The sequence below is a fragment of the Mytilus trossulus genome, chromosome 7, assembly GCF_036588685.1.
Source record: "Mytilus trossulus isolate FHL-02 chromosome 7, PNRI_Mtr1.1.1.hap1, whole genome shotgun sequence".
NCBI classification, from domain to species: Eukaryota; Metazoa; Mollusca; class Bivalvia; order Mytilida; family Mytilidae; genus Mytilus; species Mytilus trossulus.
Window position 1 is genome coordinate 71923302 of NC_086379.1, and position 24460 is coordinate 71947761.

Genomic DNA, 24460 nt, shown 5'->3' on the forward strand with positions numbered 1-24460 from the left:
TTATTAAAATGCAAATAAGATGTATCGTGATCTGCTGATACTCATAAACCAATATAATTCATTTTACAAAATAACTGTCTCATTTACAACTATTTAAATTTTAAATGTAGTTAATCAAATTAAAACTGTTCTGCGGAATTTATGTTAGGATTATCCACTTATAATTGAAAATTTAGAACGCATACTAAGAGCTAACCTTTTTACACTCTCCTCATTTTTGTTAAGAATAGGAAAATAATAAAATTGAATTCTTCGATGATATGATATTTGACCTTTGATAGATAGTTGTCTCATTGACAATCATACTGCATCTTCTTACATTTGTATTATGTTGGGGTTTTTTAATTTATACTTTTTCTATGAATTTTACCTAAAGCTTCCACCATAGTAGTTGCAGTTTCCTCTCGGTCATCAGCCGATACGTGTGTTACATCTCTAAGCAAATTTGTATAACTTTGTAAAATTTCTGTAGCATCGTCCTAATTGTGAAAACAAATAAATATTACTGTACAGGCGACAAAAATATATGTTATGTCTATTATGAGCTGTAATCGGTCAAAATATACATGTGTGTATGTCTGGTTTCACAAATATGTCGTTTAGACAAACATGAATTAAATAGTTGTCAATACGGTATTCTTTTATATTCCTGGGTTTTTTTTTAATAAAAACTAGTGGCTGAGAAGCGTGAGTTAAAAAGATCACCATACATCCCTCCAAAAATGTAATGAAATAGTTGACAATACGCTATCCTTCTATATTCCTGGTTTTTATTAATAAACACTAGTGTCTGAGAAGCGTGAGCTAAACCAATCACAAGACATCCTTACATGAATGTTGACAATGTGCATACTTGAAACAAGACGCATAAAACATTTGTGTGAGTTGGTTGAAATTCCCCATATAAAATTGGCGTGTGGCAATACAGCAACCTCATTGAGTTATTGTGGGTTCTGTTTTTAAGTCCTGACTCTCTATTAGTTTTCATTGAATTGTTTAATTTCAGGGATTAATGAATTATAAATTCAATATACAAGATATTATATTAACAGACTCTAAGTGTAGCTTACATTTCTATATTTGTATAGTAAAGTACCTGAGCAGTTTCAGTAAGTTCGTCTTGTTTCTTAGTCAGTTCTGATAACGCTGCAGCAGTATTTTGTACCGCTTCAAGTGAAGGGGCTTTTATTCTCTTAAAACCATCTAGTATAGCAGCTCGTGTCTGTAATCACAAAGTAGCCAATGAAAAAATTGACCAATATATGTATCCCATTTGTAAACGGTTTTTTTTTTCTGTTTTGATGTTAACTTGACGAAACAGAATGTATCATGTTTGATAATATCTTTGTTTTTTTTTCAAATATACAATGTGTTTCTCCTTTACTTAGGTGTTTCGCTTTTATATGGACTTTCCGTTTTTAATTTTACTCGGAGTTCAGTATTTTTGCAATTTTACTCTTAAGATATTTCACAAAGTAATCAATGAAACAATGGCCCAATATTGTTGTCTTATTTGTGAGCGTTTTTTGTTTTGTCTTGATGCTAACTTGATGCAACAAAGTATATTCTCATGTTTGATAATATCTAGTTTTTCTTAAATATATAATGTGTTTATCCTTTAGATAATTTCTTATCAAACTTAATTTGAGAAAGTTTTGCGGGGAGGGGTATTTGTGTATTTGATTTTACAAATTTTACTTTCGCCATCCCGGATTGATTGGCAATCTTTATGTCTCAACTTCTAATCTAAATAACATTTATATCCATGACGTTGCTTAATTACCTCTGTTCTCCGAACTTTTGCTTCCCCTCTCTCAGCTATGAGTTGTTGTTCCATTGCCAGTCGGGCGGTCTCGTTCATATTCGTCGCCACTTAAAACAAATGTAAATAATTAAGCTATCAGACTTACAATGAAAACACATTTCTTAATAATGGTTACAAGTATTAATAAAATATTTCCTGTTTCTTAAACTAATAATGTAAATCTTTCAATTTTTTCTTGCCAGTGTAATTAATCAGATTCGGGATTCGTCACAAGCCAATACCGGAGATACATATAGGTCCGTTATCATATCAAGTACTCAAAATCTATTAATCAACAAGAATGTGTCCTCAGTAAAAACACGAATGCCCCACTCGCACTATCATTTTCTATGTTCAGTGGACCGTGACATTGGGATAAAATCTCTAATTTGGCATTAAATTTAGAAAGATCATATCATAGGGAACATGTGTACAAAGTTTGAAGTTGATTGGACTTTAACTTCAACAAAAACTACCTTGACCAAAAACTTTAACCTGAAGCGGGACAGACGGACGAACGGATGGACGGACAAACGGACGAATGGACGAACGGACGAATAGACGAACTGACGAACGGACGCACAGACCAGAAAACATAATGCCCCTCTACTATAGTAGGTGGGGCATAAAAAAATTTCTTACCAATGCCCCTTTAGAGAATGGCTATATTTTTTAAAGTCTGTATAAACAAATAAATTGCTTACTAGTAGTAGCTATTATTTCCTGGTCAGATGGTGCGCTATCGGCCTCTTCGTTTAGAAATTTACCAAGAACTTTAGCAACAGGTGCTATCTTAATGTCAGCTCCCACAAATAAATTATTAACTATTCCAGTCTCACTTGTAGCATTGACCAAAATGTTTGCAACGTCCTGCTGATTAGCTGGGTCAACCTTTAAATTACAAAAATGAAAGAATGACAATTAAAAATCATTCTTGCAAAAGTGCAATAGAGGGAAAAGTCCTCTAACAGTTTCTCGATATGTTCAATGTCCTCCCACTATAAAAACAATGTTCACAATTGCAAATTAATGAATTTGATATAGACTGATGTCACATTAAGATCAAAACAAACTTACTTTCTCACAAAACGTAATATCAATTCGTACTATAACTCATATTTAGTTGTAAGTGTTGTAACCATTGTTACAAATACAAAGTTGGAGAGCATTGAGAAAAAGGTTGTGCAAAATACGGCTAAAGTAATCTAATTAATGTGTAATGAGCTTATGCTCGTTAAATTTTAAAAAAAACATAATAATAGAGACTCACTCTTATATAACCTATTTTATCGGCGAACGCTCCAACATGATCATAAGCCCTAGCTATAATTTCGACATCGTAACTGTTCTCTGGTAAACCATCTGGTATTGGTCCTTCAGAACCAGTGTTGTATGGATATCCTAGTTATATATAATGTAAAATGTGTATGGATATCCTTGTAATATCTAATGTAAAAGTTGTATATCAATTTAACGAAAGAGGTTTGGAATACGTTTTTTCAGTAAGTGACATAGAAACTGGTAACCAATACGAAGCATCTGAAAATCCCTCTTTTCATGATGCGTTGCCTTAAGAATTCAAGATTCGATCGACACGTCAATGTATATTTTATCAGGAATCATAATACAGGTGTTACCTTTGGAACATAAATATTTTACCCTCAAGGACCACCAGAATTTTTTCTAATGTAATGAATAACTTTTCTGTGTAATTCTTTGCCTTTTCGCTTACTTGGAGTCTTTTTACTGTTTCTTTTTAAATATTCGTTTGATCGGTTCGATTTTTCTTTTGTCAATTATGATAATGTGGTTTTTATAACTATTAAATAACAAGACCAGCACTAATGCTTTCCTTTTTAAACCAGATTTAATCCACCGTTTTTACAAAGGGAAATGTTCTACCAAGTGATGAATATGACAATTGTTTGCCTTTCGTTTGTTGCGTTTGATCTTTTGATTTTGACATTTGATAAGGGACTTTTACCTTTGAATTTTGCTTGATGTTCGGCATTGTTTTAATTTTACGTTTTCATAATCGCAAAAACAAAGACATCAAAATGTTTAAATACAGAAAACCGTAGCATTATAAAATGGTTTACTTAAAACTTACTTCCTTCATAGAACCATACATATGGCTTAGAATAGTCTGTTCTGTACCCAAATTTATACAACTTGAAGGAATTTCCATTCTCGTAGTCTTTAAAACCCTCACATCTGACATTGAATTTCGTTTCATAGGCCACTCCAACAGGAGGGTCTACTGTGATCTTAGCCGCTTCACTTGACGGTCGTTCGTTAATATAGAAAGTCCTGGATGCCTTACCTTAAGTTTATAAAAAAATATTAAAAGCAAATATTTTGTTCTTTCAAAATTTAAGTTTTCATATTATTGTTTTTATTTTCAAACTGCATGTTCTTTGCAAAAAGCGTATAATAAAGGAGAGGCCAAAGATATCAAAGGTACATTTAGACTCATAAGTCTAAAATAGACTGACAATGTCATGGCCAAAAGAGCCATACATATAGCGATACATATAGCGTGGCTATGTACTTACACATCCCGTTATTGTGCTATTGTAAAACTTGTTTGTTGCTTGTCTTTCAGTTTTGCTATGTGTTTTGTCTATATTCTTTTTAATGTTTCTTAATGTTACTTATTGACGTAGCTCTCTACTTATAAATCCTGTCATTGTGTTATTGTACTATGGTAAATTTGTGTATTCTTGTCTTTGGTTTTTGCTAATATACTTTGTCAATATGCCATTTTCAGATCCTTCTTGGTTCCATTAACTCCATTGCTATTAATGTTGCTATTAATATTGAATTATTACTTTTTGGAAACAGATTATTTTCATATGGTATTTTGTTTTAATTTTTACTTTTTTCTCTTCCACTTTTTATTTTTATTTAATCCACTAAGCAAGCTTAGTGTCTCTTTCAAGCCATATATATATATAAATATACAACTCGTCTAAACATCAACCCAACAATGTTAGATCTGTAAATTTGCTTTCGCAAATTTTTGGTTCTTCCCTCGCCGGGATTCGAACCCATGCTACTGTGATATCGTGACACCAAATCGCCTGCACTGCAGCCGTCCCGCTAGACCACACGACCACCTGGGCTCTCAAAAAAAGAGCTTTCGGTGGCCATAGGTTACCTTCCTTTACTATATATAAATATATATATATATATTTCTAATGAATGATAAAGTATATTTGCATGTTTCAAGGTTCTTGAATGAATGATGTGTAATTGCCTATATACTTAAATATACTTTGCATTTAGTAAGTAACACTGTAAACATATATTTGCTCGTGTGTGCTCATAAGTAGCAAGCATGTTCCATTATATTGCATTATTTTACAGTTGTTATAATTGAATTATACCTTGTACATTTAATATGGAGAGAGCTTTTATATGCTGTGCCTGTTGCTCAATCCTTTTCATATCTTAATGAATAAAATATGTTTAAAATCTAAAATATGCCATTTTGTACTTCTTTGTTAAAAATTTGTTTGATTTTTTATTGGTTAAGATTATAACACAATGCTGAATGCTGATTTGTTGCTACACTTTTACCTATTATGTCTGTCTGTTTTGTTCACGTATCGTCGTCAATTTTATGGAATTTGATGCGACTGTCATACAAGTGATAGGTTTAGCTAGTTATAAAACCAATTTCACTCCTCCATTTTCTACATAAGAAAATGCCTGTACCATTCAGGAATATTATTGGTTTAGATTATAACAAAATGTTGAAAGCTGATTTTTTTTTATACACTTTGACCTTTTGAGTCTGTTTGTTTTGTTCACGTATCGCTGTCAATTTTATGGAATTTGGAATTTGATGCGACTGTCATACAAGTGATAGGTTAAGCTAGCTATAAATCCAATTTCAATCCTTCATTTTCTACATCAGAAAATGCCTGTACCATTCGGGTATATGACAGTTGTTATCAATTCATGCGATGTGTTTGAACTTTTAAATTTTGCCGTTTGATCACAGACTATCCGTTTGGAATTTTCCTGGTAGTTCGGGTTTTTTTTAGTTTACTTTTTCTGATTCACACCCACTCTAGAATAGGTGATTTTGCATTTATTTTAAAGCCCGTCTTTAATTGCTGATAAAATTGATTTTAAAATTTAGAAAGACGTTTTATGGGACACTTCAAAAACCCAGCAATATTCAGTTGCTAGTAAGGTTCTCCTATGCAGTTAAGGTATCCAATAGAGTAAATGAAGACCCAGTTCTTTATCTTTGGTTGAAATTCCAAAAAGGAACATCAAACAGATCTAAGCAGGATTTCCTCTTTAGTAAGCGTCATGGGGGTATATTGAGTTTTTCAAAGTGAATTGCCTATCCCTAATTTATCTATCAAGCAGTTTATGTTATGTGGTGTTGTTTGGGGCTTCCTCTGAGGTGACAACAACATTCTAACCACGGAGGAAGTACAAGATTGATGTAGCATGAATAGTAATAGACCGATTCAGTTTCTTTTTCTCCAATGATGATTATCAACCTTCGAGCTTAATTCAATTCTGAAAGAGTATCCACGTCTTACCCACTGGCTGGCATTATCATTGACTCAATCTGTCGTTATTTTGAAGCAGAGTTTCAAATTGTGGGTTTTATGAATACGATATTTCGGGCCTTTGGAAAACACATTACACAGAGATGAGTTGTTGACAATGTTTAAGTCACCACTATTAACGTGTGACAAGCCGCATTATATATGAATGGGGACCGTGCAGAGGTGAAAATAATAAACCTCATCTTCTATATTGATATTCTTGTATTTGTTATGAAATGCATTAAATCACCGAGTTACAAACATGATCTTGAACAGTGTTATTTATTTTTTTTTAATTTACCTCTGACGTCACTTTTGTGGCGTTTACCAAGTCGTAAAATACAGTTCTTGGTTCTGTTGTGCAGTTTTGTGTACTGTCCTGTTTTGTTTTACGTGTTCGTTTTTTTCTGTGGATAGCATATCGATATGTAGTATGTATTGATATTTGTGTTATGCTCTGTCCTGCATGTTCTTGTATTTATTTGTACAATATTCCTGTCATGTAATTGTGTCATATGTGTGTTATATTTAACATTGCCATACAAGGGCGACGTTCAAACCACCATTTTTTTTTCTTATTTTCTTAAATTCCAGTACCAAGTCAAGAAAATGGCAGTTGTTATCTTATAGTTCGTTTCTGTGTGTCTTGCAATTTCGTTTGTTTTTTGTTCACTTCATTGTTTCTGTAGTTTCGTTGTTTTCCTCTTATAGATGATGTGTTTACCTCGGTTTTATTTTGAAGCCCGGATTTGTTTTCGTCTCAATCGATTTTTGACTTTTGAACAGCGGTATACTACGGTTGCCTTTATATATTACGTATAACCAAATATAAAGAGAGCGAAAACGGAACAGAACGCACTTCATATTCCTTTTATTTCAGTTAAGTGTTATATTCTTTTAATAACACTGGGTAGCGGAGTGAAATCATAGATACTATTTCCATGTGTCTTTTTCATTTTACGTTCAGTAAAAATATATATAAACTAAACTGAGTCGATGCCACTGCTAGTCAAATATTAGTACTTGATGGTATCTTCAGAAGTAACAATGATACTAACAAGTTTCTTCAATTCTTCTTTAATAAATGAGAACTTAAGCGTTCAAAATAGAGAGAAGATAAATTTGGCAACTTATTAAGCAAAATGTTTAGTTCACATATAGTTATAAAGCTCATCATGTCCTTGTGTCTTAAACATCAATGGCTTTCAAATATTTGGATTTGAGCGTTGCTACAGATGTAGAATACAGATTCTAATGCAATTCGTTTGTAACAATATTTTTTATTGGACGTGGACAAATATTTTGAGGGTTTGATTCCACGTTCTACCAGACCGTGACCTAAAAAGCCACCATTTTGAATTCCAATTTTTTGGGGTTTGTAATTTTTCTGGAAAAAACCAAGAAAGTCCAATTTCCAGCCACCAAATCTTCTGTTTTATCTATATTGAAACCATACGAACGTACGAGAAGTATAAAAACGTCAAGTATTAATGTTTGACATTCGGAGTATACATATAACGTCACATTGTTTAGATGCTTAACACGATGAAATAATTATCAAAAGTACCAGGATTATAATTAGGTACGCCAGACGCGCGTTTCGTCTACATAAGACTCATCAGTAACGCTCATATCGAAATATTTATATAGCCAAACAAGTACAAAGTTGAAGAGCATTCAGGACCCAAAATTCCAAAAAGATGTGCCAACTACGGCTTAGATAATCTATGCCTGGAATAAGAAAATCCTTATTTTTTTCGAAAAATTCAAAGTTTTGTAAACAGAAAATTTATAAAATTGACCACATGATTGATATTCATGTCAACACCGAAATGTTGACTACTTGGCTGGTGATACGCTCGGGGACGAAACGTATTTTTATTGGACGTCGACAAATATTTTTAGGGTTTGGTTCCACGTTCTACCAGTCCGTGACTTAAAAAGCCACCATTTTGAATTCCAATTTTTATGCGGTTTGTAATTTTTCTGAAAAAAACAAAGAAAGTCCCATTTTCAGCCACCAAATCTTCTTTTTTATCGATATTGAAACCATACGAAGCGTACGAGAAGTATAAAAACGTCAAGTAATAATGTTTAACATTTGAAGTATACATATGGCGTCACATTGTTTAGATGCTTAACACGATGCAATAATTTTCATAAGTACCAGGATTATAATTCAGTACGCCAGACGCATGTTTCGTCTACATAAGACTCATCGGTGACGCTTAAATCGAAATATTTATAAAGCCAAACAAGTACAAAGTTGAAGAGCATTGAGGATCCAAAATTCCAAAAAGTTGTGCGAAATACGGCTAAGGTAATCTATGCCTGGAATAAGAAAATCCTTAGGTTTTTTTCGAAAAATTCAAAGTTTTGTAAACAGGAAATTTATAAAAATGACCACATGATTGATATTTATGTCAACACCGAAATGTTGACTACTGAGCTAGTGATACCCTCGGAGACGAAACGTCCACAAGCATCGACCCTGTTGTTTCAATAGTTATCAAAAGTACCAGAATTATTATTTAGTACGCCAGACTCGCGTTTCGTCTACATAAGACTCGTCAGTGACGCTCAAATCGAAATATTTATAAAGCCAAACAAGTACAAGGTTGAAGAGCATTGAGGATCCAAAATTCCAAAAAATTGTGCGAAATACGGATAAGGAGATCTATGCCTGGAATAAGATAATTCTTAGTTTTTCGAAAAATTCAAAGTTTTGTAAACAGGAAATTTATTAAAATGACCAAATGATTGATTTTGTATTTTAAGCTTGGCCTTCGTAAATGTCGCGTCGCTAGGTAAACTTAATTTGCGATAGTAAAATCTACGTTTTACGATGGCCAAGCTTAAAATACAAAACAGTTATCTCCTAATTAGGGCATCAAATGCACGAAATTAGTAAAATAGTTTTTTTATTATCTTACTTTTCTTTGCAGTAATTTTAGTTCTTTGTTTTCTGATTGACACGTAGCCAGCATTTTTGTAAATGAAGAAGACACAAAGCTACCAAAAACCAAGAGTCAACTGAAAACCAATTGAATAAACAAAGAAGAACGAGAAAACAAAAAAAATACACAAAAATCTCTAGTGAGCAACAATAAGAAAATTAAAACACTGGATTGACAAGACATGATCCATGTGTTATACAAACATCGGTTATAGTCTCAACAGTTAATTGAAATACCAAAATATACCGGTATTCTTAGGAAATTGATTAACTTAATTATTTCGAAATGAAAATGAAGTCGGTTTGTACAGTATAACGTAATTAAGGAAGAGACTTTGTAAACATAAATTAGCTAATCTTCAAATTGCATATATAGTATCAACACAAATTCATACCGCATAAATTCACTGAAGTTCCCCATCTCCATGTCTGGACCCTAAATTCGTAATATCTCGAGGCGTTGAGCTGCAGTCTACGGCAGTTAGGTAGTATTGCCATGGTAGGACCTTCCATACCAGCACTAGCTTTTTCTTCCCATTCTGATTCAGCTACTTCAGACTTTATACCAGTCCATGATACAGCAAAAAGAATCCATCTAAATAAATTAATAGTTTCAATTCCAAAGCAGAAATATAGAATTAATTAGCGAATTGTTGATATCAATAAGAACTAAGAAATATACAATAATTAATTGAAAAAGGTAAAAGAACAAAAATAGCGAACGGAAAATTTAAAAAAGAGAGTGTTTTATCAAATTGCAAAATCAAAAATCAAAAACTCACCAAACAAATGGAATAGAAAAAGATTTTACTGAGTGATATATTGGTTGATTGTTTATTGTCTTACGTCCAATGGGGAATTTTTCTTGCACATTCAGCAGCACAAAAATACGTTTAAGTAGGTCGATCTGCAAAGTCGGTCGTCGTCGATATGGACTGACAAATGTGTTTGGGTATGACGGACAGGTAGAGAAATTTTGAAATAAGTCAGGTTACGTATGCACTCTTAGAGAGAAACAGGAAAGAAATGGAAATCACGTCAACAGAATTAAAATAAAACTCAATGTCTCATTTCATTTAAGTTTCAAAAGTTACTCTGTGGTGTGTATACATTTATTCATTCAAGTACATTGCCCCATCGTCCGATCTGTAGCCAGGCTGTACGAACAGTGTGTCATCACTAACTTGAAGAAGTGCACAATGTTTAACCGGTCGCCAACATATGTGGCCAGACAGTAAGGAATGTGTGTGTTTACTGCTTGTAAATGTATATCAAGTGTGAAGCAAGACAGTACTGACGGTCTGTGTTTACTCACATCATGTGTAGGAAGTTAAGAACACACTACTTGTGAAGTATGGTTGTAAGGACAGTGTGTCTTTACTTACTAATTTTGGCATACTAAAACGCAGTGCGTTTTCTTACTTGTAGTAGAAATACACGCCTCTTGTCCAACCATCCATATATGTAGCCAGGCTGTACCGACTATCTGTGTTCACCTTTGAGCCGCAGTTTGTAATACATCTGGAAATAAATTCATACACATACAAAATGTAGATGTTTCAAATCCTAAGTGCGTGTACATATAATTTGTTTAGTCGTTTATATTTAATGATTCACTTTACATATCAGAATTGAAAGGTAAAATGGATGTTGCATTCATAAAAAAAAATATAGTTAAGCGAGTTATATATATTCGTTTTGATCGATACAGATGCAACAGCTTCTTGATGTTGTACCTACAATCACGATTTGTAGTGTAACTGATTTGTTCTGTTGTGTTGTTTCATTTTCTGATAAATTAGGTACCGGTGTAGGGAGGATGGTAAAAATTTCAGTATTAGTATCTATACAGTTTGTGAATTGGCGACCAAATTGTTGTTGCTGCATTTGTTACATATAATGCCATGTTTAAAAAAGGTTTCGAAAAATTGTTTTTTTGTTGCTTTGAAACTTGTATACAATGGCACTATTTTAAGTTATGTGTATATTACACCCGCAACATGTAGGCTTCATTTCTATCGAATTATTTCTCGTGTTATTGGTTATGTACAGGCACCTACATCAGTTTGACGGCAGTTGTCCCTCGAATATATGTTATAAATGTAAACACATGAATGAAAGTAAGTCAAGAGTATGGAAGTCATAGGATTGCACACAATAAGTGATACATTTTTTCTTTGATACATGTAAAATGATATACTAGTAAATTATATAGTCAATATAAACCAGAATGACTCTATGAATTAAGCAAAAAAAATGATCTTATTCTGAGCGAGATTCGAACCCTTTCTGCAAAACCATCATTTATTACCAGTTCTGTGCTCTACTGAGTCCTACGGCGATACTTAACATTACATCCGTTATTAAAAGCTATATCTGTATAATTTATCGGTGTAACCATTTTTTCTTCAAAAAGTTGTTTTTTATGTCATAAGGACAAACTAAACCAATTTCATTTTTGAGGGAAAAAGTAGTTTGAATAACAACAGTCATAAAAAGCAAAACGTTTAGTTGGTTTGAAATGTCCTTCTAGGGGGATTCCCTGTTTTTTACCTGAAAACACCCGAAAATCCGCATATTGGACTTTCATCCCTTTTGAGCGTTAAATTAACTACTGATCACACATATATATGAAAATCGATATATTGATCAAAAAGCCTTTTTTTTTTTTTTTTTTTTTTTTTTTAAATATAAAACATATTTTATTAACAATCGCCTGTTACATCAACCCTCAGTTGCCTAGGGGAGCAACTAAGGGGGCCCCAATTGTTACAGTCTCATTTGTCGGGGAAAAATCAAATGAGAAAAAAAAACTCCCACTATAAATTATTAACATCAACCTTTAAAAATATTATATGTCCTTGTACAAATGTACATGTACCTTCAATTATTATCGATCTATATATCTTTACCTCTCACCATAAATAATTTTTTTTAAATAAAGTATGTTTTGTATCTTTATTTATTTCTCACAAAAGCTACCTGTATTTATTAAGCAGTTTCAAAGTTACCGTACATCAAGTCTTTAGTCTTTTGTTATGTTAATTTCAATTACATTTAAATTCTGGTCATGTGATCATTTACCACGTGCGATTTGTTAAAGGGATGTGTTACCGTAGTTCAATCATAAAAAAAAATGGATTATTTAATGATTTTTGATTTCCAAAAAGGTTTTATTTCAAAGATATGGTGAGTAAATATTTGTTTATAAAATTAACCTGTTGATACAACATGTCTTGTTACAATTAGATGGTAAACCTGAATAACATACACAATAGAAATTACATGTAGGGAGCTGAGAGCAGTATACAACATATTATTATTCAATCAGTATCAAAGAGGTCATTGCACTGACCTGACCACACAAAATGTATATTTATATACAAAAAATGTCACACATAATAGAAAAGGCTTCGTTTTTTGTATTCGGTTTAAAATATTTGAGCAAAAATTGCATTTCTTGTTTGATCATATTTAAAATCAACGCATTTTAAAAAGCATTTTTATTTTTTATTTTTGTGGTAAATTTTATTCTGTCGGCACTTTTTGTAATTGGCCCTTCTGTGAAAAAAATCCTCGACAAATTGGCCCTACCTCTTTAACACAAAGATGAAAAACAATGGATCTTCATATTAATTGAATACCAAACAGAAAACAATAAACATACGGCAAAGATGATCAACCACAAACATAATTTTCTCAAAGGTCACAATAAAATAGATAGTAGCACATGAAAATTGTTTGTGATAAGTGAAATTCGGCAAACAAGTGGCATTTTATGATGTCACAATTCTAAACTTTTACTGCACTTATAATATATAAATAATAATATGTGGTATGATTTCAAATGGGACAAATATCCAGACTCCAAGTGAAGTAGATGTAAGTAATTGTAGTCTTTTTTATAACAAAAGTCTTTAATTTATATTTTAAAACATTATATACACTTACTCGATGCCTACAATTGGTGGGTTACCTTCAGCAATGAATATGTTTTGTGAATCAGAAACTCTCCTATCACCTTTAATGACGTACACCTTTATTTCCACCTCGTCATTTTCATACATGTCACCTGGATAAAGCGTATTCAGTATGCCAGACGATGCATTTGGAAGGATTCCTGAGAAAAAAAAACCTTCTCATTATATTAAATTATTGTTTAAGATAATATCATTACTGTTTTTAAACCTCTATTGTGTTTTTGGTGGGTGGGCTTGGATTTTGTGTTAACTGTGAAATTATATTTAAACAATGTTTAAAATATTTTATTAAATGGTCAAGTAATAAAATCTAGTGTATCAAAAATGTTCAAATAATAAAATCTAGTGTATCATAAAAGGTCAAGTAATAAAATCTAGTGTATCAAAAATGGTCAAGTAATAAAATCTAGTGTATCAAAAATGGTCAAGTAATAAAATCTAGTGTATCAAAAATAGTCAAGTAATAAAATCTAGGTAATCAAAAATGCACATGTTGTACAGAAAGACATTTTAAGTCGTTAAAACAAAAGAGTTATTTCCGTTGTAAACTATATTAACATAATATCATATAAACACCACTTAGTTTATAAAAAATATATCCAAAAGACATCTGCGACACAATGACAGACCTCTACTATTTTTCCTATGGTAAATCTGAAAGTATTTAACAAAAAACATAAAGGATATATATTTAAATGACTGTAAAAGGAATAATGAATAAAAATATCACTTAAATAAATTTGCATTTTTTCTTGATTAAGCTTCATCTGAAACGCTCTGGAAGAAGATTTTAATTGCACTTAAAATATTTCTTCATCTCGTAGAATCAATTACTTATCAACCATTTCCTGATCAGTATTGAAGAGTGAGATAATTTGTGACTTGGTAGGATGACCGAGAGATCGGATGCATATAATGGGTACACTAAATTCATAAACTTAAAAATTGATATTTGAGCAGTAATAATTAGCTTTGTTATATCTAATACAGGAAATAAAGATGTGCTTCAATTGTACATACCCGCATAGTTTGCTCCATCGACTTTAGAACAACCTCTATCTTTCTGTCCATCTCCTTGTGAGTACGTGCAATTTGTCTTAAATTTTTTATCTATAGTCCAGTCACTATTATATACAGGCCATGTTTCACACAATCTCCTGCATGTCCAAACGAAGGTCATTCCTGATTTATCACTCGGATCAACATCAGGATCATACGCATAGGTCAAAGCATCGATGTTTAAAGGATTAACATCACCCCAACGTCTCATCATGAAGTCTCCCCCAATTATTTCGACAGTCAGAGGTGTGGCAATGATACGAATGAAGCATTCGTCAACCGTAACCATTCCTATAACTTCATTCATACTAACATTCAATTTGAAACGGTATAAACCATAATCCAATGTCCTTGGTTCTAATATAAGTTGTCTAGCTCCAATAGAGTACACGTCAGCTCCGTTTAGGTTCACTATTTCTGTCTCATTGCCTGAAATTTCGTCAATTTTATATACCTTCCACCAGAAGTAGGCAATTTTCGTAGCAGTGCAATTGATGACGACATCAGAATTGACGATTAGCTTAAGTGATTTATAGTGAGTTTTTAATCCGGGTGTATTAGGGTCACACATTGGTTCATCACATGTGTTCGGTTCTGTTACATTAACTAACGGCCACCAACATGGTCCTTTTGTTACTCCTACCCGGAAATCAAATACTTCATTAGATACTTTGTTTTGGCATTTCAAACTTACATCATAGTAACCTTCGAATGTAAATGTTGAATCTAGAGTTATGTTGTAATTAGAAGGATTCGCTGTCTTGTTAGCGTACCATATATCAGAATCTGAGTCAAACCGAAGTGTGTCAGTATTATTCCAAACATCATTCCATTCCGGTATCGCAGAACACTGTGTTACATCACCAAACATGATATAACGATTTGGGTCTGCCATTTTCGATAGGTCCATCATATAACAAGCGTTTGAACCAACCATTCCTGGGTGTATCTGATATACAAATGTAGAATTCTTTGCACGTGGATTGTCACAAAAAAGACTAATTTCAAAACATCCCCTCTGGATGCATATATCTTGTGACAAATTTAGGCTATTGTGAAAATTCTGAACTACCAATTTGACAGTGTAGCAAATATCATTAGTATAGTTATGGTACGCGTCATTTTTATAGTAAAAAGACTCATCAAAAGTATTTATAGTGTCACCGTAGGTCCATTTGTACATTACGTGAGATCCATGTTCGAGTGACGCCACGAACTTAACTTGATGTTCCTGTGCAAAATAATTCTGATCAGGCCCACCACCAGGTTTTTCTACATTTGTACTTGAATCAAAATCGGTTAGTTTTAGTCGGAGTCCAACAAGACCTTCTTTCAAATCATGTTTAGCTGAGTAGGTTACGTCGCTTACCAAATTCCATATATTAATGTTTACACTATAGTTTCCGCCTCTTACGTATGTATGATAGAAAGTAAACACCTTATAGCACTTCGATGGACAGCGATGATCCTCATCTTCAAATGTGGTTGGGAGGAGCTCTGGTGAGGATACAATTCCATCACCGAAGTCTATTGTATATGAAGCATTTGTAGGGTAACGATTTCCTTGATCATCCCAAACAAGTTCAAATGAGACATTCTTCTTGTATTCAACAGTCCATGGTGGACCAATAAAATTTTCATTATCAGGACAAAGTAATGAAAACTTAGTGACAGGAATCTGAACAATAATGGGTCCGGTAGAGGAAGAAACATTAACAGAGCCTAAACTATTAATTGAGAATACCTTTGAATGATACACTCCTACAACCGAAAACAGATAAGAATACGACACCTGTTCGTAATGATCACATGGTAATGACACTACTGGGCTTCCATCACCTATATAAAATGTACAGGTAGCACGACTTCCCCATGACATTGAAATATTTAAAATACCATTAGTATCTATCGGTACGTATGGTGGATATGGCCTAAACACAAGTCCATATATCGGTTTATCGGCTTCAATTGGTAAAGTGAAAAACATATAGCTAACTAAATTAGAAATGTTTATAGAAACATTATGCGTGTTTTCTGTTGTATAAATATAACTTATTGGAATAGAGAAAAAATCTTGTGCCATTGTAGTAGCGATAACAGAAGTTGCAGTAGGTCCAGCAGGTGGTACGGTTAACATACAATAATTATACTGATATAATGGACAAGCAGGAACCGTGGTGTTATCTGACGCTGTGGTTGTCTCAGCTGTTGTCTCAGTTGTTGTACTATTGACAACATTATATGTTGTTTGCGTACAAAGTTGAATAACTTTTTCACAATCAATTCCGATGGTAGTATCAACTGGTGCAATTTTTGATGGTATGATAGGTTCTTCAAAGGAGCCTGTTGATGTAGAATTGTCGTCGAAGTCGATAAAATATGACGCCATAGTAGGCATGGGAACGCCACCCATAAATCTGAGCCAAATGTTAGCTTTACCACCGCTCGCTCCCGGTTCAATTCTGACAAGCTGTGTCCATTTAACATCGACGTTCTTGACACCGTACTGTACATGTATATCATGTTGACTGTTATGAAAATCAATAGGACTTTGAATTGTAAAGTTTACAGGGTAGACGCCAGGTGAATAATAGCTGTGCGTGTAGTTAAATGTTTCCGGATCCAGTAATACATCATAATAAAAACTCTCTGTAGTTGTTGAATCCATAAAGTCGATGTATGATGTAAATCTCGAACACCAGTACATACCAATAACGAATGTCACTTGGTCCCCGACAGGGATGTATGATCTATCGACATCTATTGATAGGCTTGTAATCAGGTAATCAATCCATACTTCTATTGAGTAGGAAACTACAGGACTCACCAGGTTTGTCATGTTTACTTCCAGGAAATGAGAACCGGTACTATTATAAGAACCAGGGACTATAACAACGTACCCAGTACCAGCTGTTTCATCAAAACTAGTGATATTCAAAATGGAAGAATTCAGTACCGCTGTAATTTCCAAGTGAGATCCACTAACAAGTGACATAAAAACATTTCGTGTGTTATAGAAAGGTATTGGTGGTGTGGGTAGTATTAAGAAACCCGTAATTAAATCTTGGACAGGAATAACAAATGTTATGTTCATTGTACTGACGTCATTTTCTGCTATTAGCATAAATGTATAAAAGTCTGGAGTTAAATAAAGATGTGATATGAAGCCTTCCATCCCTGAAAAATACGTGAGTATGAACATTATTCACGTGAAGCATATATATGTTACAGTATATTTGTATAATCAAGGATTATTTAGAATCCCTGATTTTTCAGGGAATATGTAGAATCACTTAAATAATGAGAATTATATATAATCCCTGAAAATGACCAGTGATTTTACATAATCACTGAACATTTTATTATTTTTTCTACAAATTCCCTAATATAGTTACAGGGATTAACAATAATTTAAGGATCCTTTGTTTGATAAAAAAATAATATAGACAAATTATATTTTTTTTCTTTCATATTGCTTGCCAGATGAAATAATTTTGTTTTTACAACATGGATGATCTTAAACATATAACCAACACAGGGTTTCGAGACAAAGTTGAAGACTTTAAAATTGATAATATAAACATTATATTGATAACTTTAAATGTATTGTTTGTTAATTAAAATCCAGCGTCAAATGGATATGCATGCTGTATTTGTAAATCCACAGAGCATGTTATTTGTGATACATGTAAAGCAAATGGTAAAGAATATTATGCAATATCTCTTTTGTGTGTTTTTTTTTTTTGTTCAAATTCAAACTGTGAAAATTTAGGCATCTAAAGGTAAAGAAAAACAGGCAAAATTATGGATTGTCAAATAGAACCAAATTTTAGAGGAAGCCTGCATTTGGTGTTATATTCTCATAGCAATTCCACATGTTCCACAGGATGTAAAAGGAAGGGGGAACCCAAAAAAACATAATGGCAATCGTTCACAAAAAATCTGAAAAAGGATATCGCCTGAAAAAAACATGGTATCTTTCTCGCTCAAACCAGTTCAAGATTGCAAATTCCCTTTTTTTAGGGGGGAGGTTTTTACTGGACACTTTATTTCTCTTAGGAATGTCGTAAAATCTGATTCGATATGTGCAGGAAAATGTTATTTTTAAATGTGGATATTGTGTAAAAAATATATGTAAAGCAATTTATTTTAATATATATTGTGTTTCACGTTCAAATATATTGTGCCTAACATTTTAAATAATGGGGTTATCATATTCAAATTGTGCTAAACATTTTACAATTTATGTTTATAATGATGTTTTATATGATTTTATAGAATAAATGATTTTACTTTTATTCATTTTGTTTATAAAGTCTTTCGAGTTGGATAATGAAAATGCATATCTTCGAAAATTTATATTTGTTTTGTGTGTGATAACTGAGGTTTATAGTCTTCAACCACTAAAAAAATCTGCCCTTCCACAAAATATTTACTTGAATTTTTTTGGAATATTTATGAATTTTAAAAAATTCCACCTGACAACCAAGTAGACAATAATTCTAAGTTGAATCAATGCAGACAACATCATTATCTGACGGTCATTAGTTAGAAGATACATTTGTCTTTTAAAATACAACTGACATATAAGGATCGTAATGGTGATATACGGATAAATTTATCGGTTTTCAAAAGCAAAATTGGCAGCGCGTCATCCCTACAATGGCTTCAATTTCTATGATTGTGAAAATTAACTGGCGTAATGGGGAGATAATTTTGACGGAGTAGAATCCTGACTGCCTAAACTAGCCAGTGATTCTGCATAATCAGTAACTATACAAATTCACTGTTACATATATACACAGTATCATGCAAAATTGTAAGTAAAGAAACATTATAGTTTCACAAGTAAAATAAGTAAACATGAAAAAAATGAAATACATTAAGTCTAACCGGCAACCATCAAATAGTTTTATAAAAAAAACATTTTTCCTAAAAAAGAAATACCAGTTAATCTTAATTACAATTATTCTGACGGTATAGCATATTTGCAATATAAAGAGCTCTCTCTACCTTCTGAAATATTTACATTGGATACATTGTAAGTTATCTACGTTCATATCCATTGATTTGGATATTTTAACACCCTGAAGTATCCAAGTACAGGGTACAGGGTACTGAAAGGTGTTAAAATGTCCATATCTACGGATATGAACGAATATGACAAATTTATCCCCGGTCTTAGTCTAAATCTGGCGATATTTAGAGAAATTCGACCTCAAAGTTAAACATGAAAGTAACGTTACATCATAGACGGTGTGATGTCCACGTTGGTCATTTTCATAGCTAGGTCAGTAGTTCCATTCATTGACAATGGGGCAGAATAGTGATGCATTTACTAAAATGAGTGCAAATAATCGACATAATAAGATAAAATCGTTAGTGGATTAAGTATCTTATTATACAGATATCGTGGATAATCTACAGAATTCGATATTTCATAAGGAACAACTATGGAAATGAGAAAAAGGCGCGTGAATTTCCCCAATGTAATGGGTAGCAACGTCCGGGGATATGGGTTCGCAACACTCAGGGGCTATGGATTTTGTAACGACGTGCGTTAACCAATCATAATTCTAGAAATATACTAAGCCGGGGATAATTAACACTTATCTTAAGTTATCTATAAGGCAAGAATTGTTTCTGTTAACAATTGATCAATCAGAAAGAGACTCATCCTCAATCACGATATTACTGGAGAGCAAAACATGAATAATTTTCTGCTTACGACATACTTAGTTTTAAACATGTTAAAATTAAATTACGTCATTTTTTTTTATTCGGGCTTTGGTTTTTTTTTGTTATTGGGGATATTTGGTTTCCAATGTTTTTTTAACCTCTTACTTGCTTTGATCTTCAAACAGTACTGATATGTCTTGTGAAAACTAATTGTTCGTTTTAATACAAACCTAGGGTTTTCGTAGCATTTTTTACCATCTAGTAAGTTTACATTTTTTCACATTTTTTTAGTTATTTGATTGGTTTCTATATGAGTGCTTAAGTGGTCGGATTGTTATGTTAACTAAGATTAGTTCAAACATAATCTTTTAACAGATATAACAAAGACATGAAGCCAAGTAGTGAATGTTACACTTAATTGGATATAGGAAAATGTGGTGGTTACAAGAGCGCAATTATTCGTAATGCATTTTCCATAGGGTACCACTAGTGTTCCGTATTTTTTTTCTCGAAGACTACACAAACTAGCGAAAAACGGGTGGCAGTTCCTGTTACTAGAACTGGCAGTGTTGCATTACAACCAAAAAAAAATATAGGGTCATGCGGCTCAAATTGCCTTTAAATGCAGTTGAAACAAATCGTCTACTTTTTTCGCTTAATGAAAAAGGCATATTTTTAATGGCTCCGACGTGCAGAAATTGAAGATATTTTCTATACTTCGTAAAATGTGAATATGATTTTCGGCAATTTTTAAACCTAATTGGATAAGCTTTCGATTAAATGTAATTCCAATCCTGTATCAACCAATCAGAAGCCGTATAGGATTCTATTCTGAGTACCATCTTGGGGTAAAAAACTTGCCGGTTAAATGTAAACAAATAATTGCGCTCTTGTAACCTGGTGTGAGTGCCAATGAGACAACTCTCCATCCAAATAACAATTTAAAAAAGTAAACCATTATAGGTCAATGTACGGCTTTCAACATGGAGCCTTGGCTCACATCGAACAACAAGCTATATAGGGACTTACATATCATGTATTCGTGTATAATTGATATTACGGCCGTTACAGCGAGAAATGATCTACTTCCAATCATTTTTTAGACTAAACGAAGATATAAAGAGCGTCACTGATGAGTCTAACGTAGACGAAACGCGCGTCTGGCGTAAAAATTATATTGTAATCCTAGTGCCTTTGATAACTATGTATGTCTGATACCTTTCATAACTGTTGAGATCTGTTATTTAAATATTGCGTGAGTTTAAGTGAAAACAAGACAAAAGCCGTTTTATGTAACACCAAACGGGCTGGAATGTTTATTGATATGGCAAATATTTATTGATATGGATAATTCCAAGTTTTGCTCCAGGAACCGATAACATGATTTGGCTCACAAAATGATACAACAGGAGAAACAAAATATTTATCATTTAAGATTCCCTGGAATACCATTAACATTATCTTATTAAGGGGGATATACCTTATTTCAGGGAGATAACTTATTAAATCAGTGATGTGTTTGTAAAAGTCAAGTTTCAACAATATATTTTAAGTGTTTGCCTGAAACAGACTGGAAATAATCTTTGTAACCTAGAAGCTTAGAATTTATTAATGAAAATGGTTGACACAAACATACTGATAATTTTACTGATAATTTTTCGAGTTTTTTTCCTTAATTTATGTCTACTTCCTTAACCATGTTAACTGCACTAGTTTTTTGACAATTCATGTCTCTTCGGTCATATCGGTGATGCCTTATTCAAAACTATTTGAAAATCAAAAGCCTTATAGAGCCGATAAATATTATCAAAGCTAGACAAATAATTATAAAGTTGATATTAAAATCGAGTCAACGTTTAATATTAGCATTACCATTTGACGTTCCATCATACTTTGGTTGCAATAATACCGGTGGCGTCGAAGTGGTAGTGTTCATAGGTATCACTTCTGTTGAATTTGTAGAGTTGTTGTCTTGGACTGTAGTTTCAACGACAATATCAATGAACGGATAACTTAATATGTACATCATACCATCTCCCATAATGGCTTTATATGTGACGTTGGTACCTATATAACGCACAATTGATAAAATATTTTGTTATTATACTGTTTGAATACAATATTGATTTAACTTTTATCATGCTACATGCATGTAAAACTACATAGTACAACAAAATAGTATGAACAGCATTATGATATATTTCTTTCATTTTATCATATCTAATCCTTTCTGGATTTTTAATCTCTTTTTTATATTAAGGAAAAACTAAGGATTTTCTTATTCCATGCATATATTACCTAAGCCGTATTTGGCACAATTTTTTGGAATTTTGAATCCTTAATGCCTTCAACTTTGTACTTGTTTGGGTGTATTGTAACTATTTTGATATGAGCGTAACTGATGAGTCTTATGTAGACGAAACGCGCGTCTGGCGTACTAAATTATATTATAATAACTAATTGTATTTTATATATCATGACTACATATCGATAGTCAGTAGTTTTAGTTTAACCCTTAGCCTAACCATAACCCTAAGTATTCAGTCAGTATAATGCACCTATATAATAGGGACGAAAGATACCAAAGGGACAGTCAAACCCATAAAACTAAAACAAACTGACAACGTCATGGCTAAACATAAAAAGACAAACAGACAAACAATAGTACACATGACACAACATAGAAAACCAAAGAATAAACAACACGAACCCCACGATATACTATCATTGAAGACCTGTGTTTGGTTTCGTTTCCTATAATAAATAATCCAAGAACATATAAAACGATAATTGCATTTATGTTTTTACAGAAAACTAATTTTATAGTTTTATATTGTGATAAATTCGAGTAGATAAGGAAACAATTCTATATTTAAAAAGATGTATATGTGACTACATGTATGTTTTGAAAAATTCGTCTTTTGAAAGTATTCCATACGTCTATAGCTATCGGTACATAGAATTTCATTCTATCAATACGTACCTCGTGTTATATTCCATAGGACTGTTGATAGATTTCCCCATATAGAAGGTATATGATATTTTTCCACAGTTAAATTCTGAATAGGATCTTGTACTATTATTGTATACTGTAAAATGTAAGAAGGTATATAAACATTCTGTTAATCTATTGACATTTAAAGATTACTTTTATATAGATATGAGATGTGGTATGAATGCCAGCGAGACAAATCTCCATCCAAATCTCAATTTATTAAAGTAAACCATTATATGTCAAGGTACGGTCTTCAATAGATATATAATTTACAGATGATATGCAATTCTATTGCAATACAAGTACTTGTCAAGAAACAATATTACTCCAAAGAACATTTTGAAATCTCTGCCCTTTTCAAGCTACTTATCAATACTATATACTACTCATAAATTCAATGATGATATGCATGTTTATTTGATATAATACTAGTCCTTGTCAAAAAAATATATTACTTAAAGCACCATATTTAAAGAATACAGTATATGTTCTATAAATTTATCTTGTCTTCTGATCTACCTACAATAACGAACATAAAAGAAAAGTAAATTTTAAATACCTAGAAATGAAATTGAGAATGGGAATAGGAGAGCTGTCAAAGAGCCAACAACCCGAACAAAAAACAGCCGAACGCCACCAATGGGTTTTCAACACAGCAATGTTTACATTTTTTGTTCGAATTCAAAATGAATGCAATGTTAACCCCTACAGTGCTGACAAAAACTTTCCCTATTTTTCAATGTATAAATACCGTATTAGTGATACTGTTGAATGCACTTGCACTTTCTTTCTTACTAGATATCCCTATTTATCAGTGTATAAATATCGTATTAATGATACTGTTGACTACATTTGCACTTTCTTTCTTACCAGATATCCCTATTTATCAGTGTATATATACCGTTTTAGTGATACTGTTGACTGCACTTGCACTTTCTTTCTTACTTGATATCCCTATTTATCAGTGTAAAAATACCGTATTCATGATACTGGTGACTGCATTTGTACTTTCTTTCTCACTAGATATCCCTATTTATCAGTGTATAAATACCGTATTAATGATACTGTTGACTACATTTGTACTTTCTTTCTCACTAAATATCCCTATTTATCAGTGTATAAATACCGTATTAATGATACTGTTGACTGCATTTGTACTTTCGTTTTTACTAGATATCCCTATTTATCAGTGTATAAATACCATATTAGTGATACTGTTGACTGCATTTGTCGCTGTAAAAGTAACGGTATAAACTCCAGTTTCATTGTAAGTGTGCTGTACAAATCTTTCTGTTGTGATTATACCCTGGCCATTTCCGAAATCCCAGGTATATACGGGTTTGGTCCCATTGTGTTCTGATACGTTGAAATGAAAAGACACATGTGTAGCCACTGAAAATAAAAACAGTATTG

The 24460-nt window shown here is 32.6% G+C and overlaps 1 protein-coding gene across 1 annotated transcript in view; it reads right to left on the reverse strand.

Moving 5' to 3' along the window:
* The window catches only part of LOC134726651 (uncharacterized), a 62193-nt gene that overhangs the window by 32110 nt on the left and 5623 nt on the right, over window positions 1–24460 (reverse strand). The window contains exons 7-19 of the mRNA XM_063591061.1: window positions 24249–24439; window positions 23036–23141; window positions 21925–22119; window positions 14335–17550; window positions 13286–13454; window positions 10757–10888; window positions 9730–9929; window positions 3915–4127; window positions 3075–3205; window positions 2509–2695; window positions 1784–1872; window positions 1097–1222; window positions 371–479 (exon numbers count right to left, since the gene is read on the reverse strand). Of these exons, the coding sequence (XP_063447131.1) occupies window positions 371–479; window positions 1097–1222; window positions 1784–1872; window positions 2509–2695; window positions 3075–3205; window positions 3915–4127; window positions 9730–9929; window positions 10757–10888; window positions 13286–13454; window positions 14335–17550; window positions 21925–22119; window positions 23036–23141; window positions 24249–24439 (5064 nt within the window). The remainder of the gene's footprint in view (window positions 1–370; window positions 480–1096; window positions 1223–1783; window positions 1873–2508; window positions 2696–3074; window positions 3206–3914; window positions 4128–9729; window positions 9930–10756; window positions 10889–13285; window positions 13455–14334; window positions 17551–21924; window positions 22120–23035; window positions 23142–24248; window positions 24440–24460) is intronic.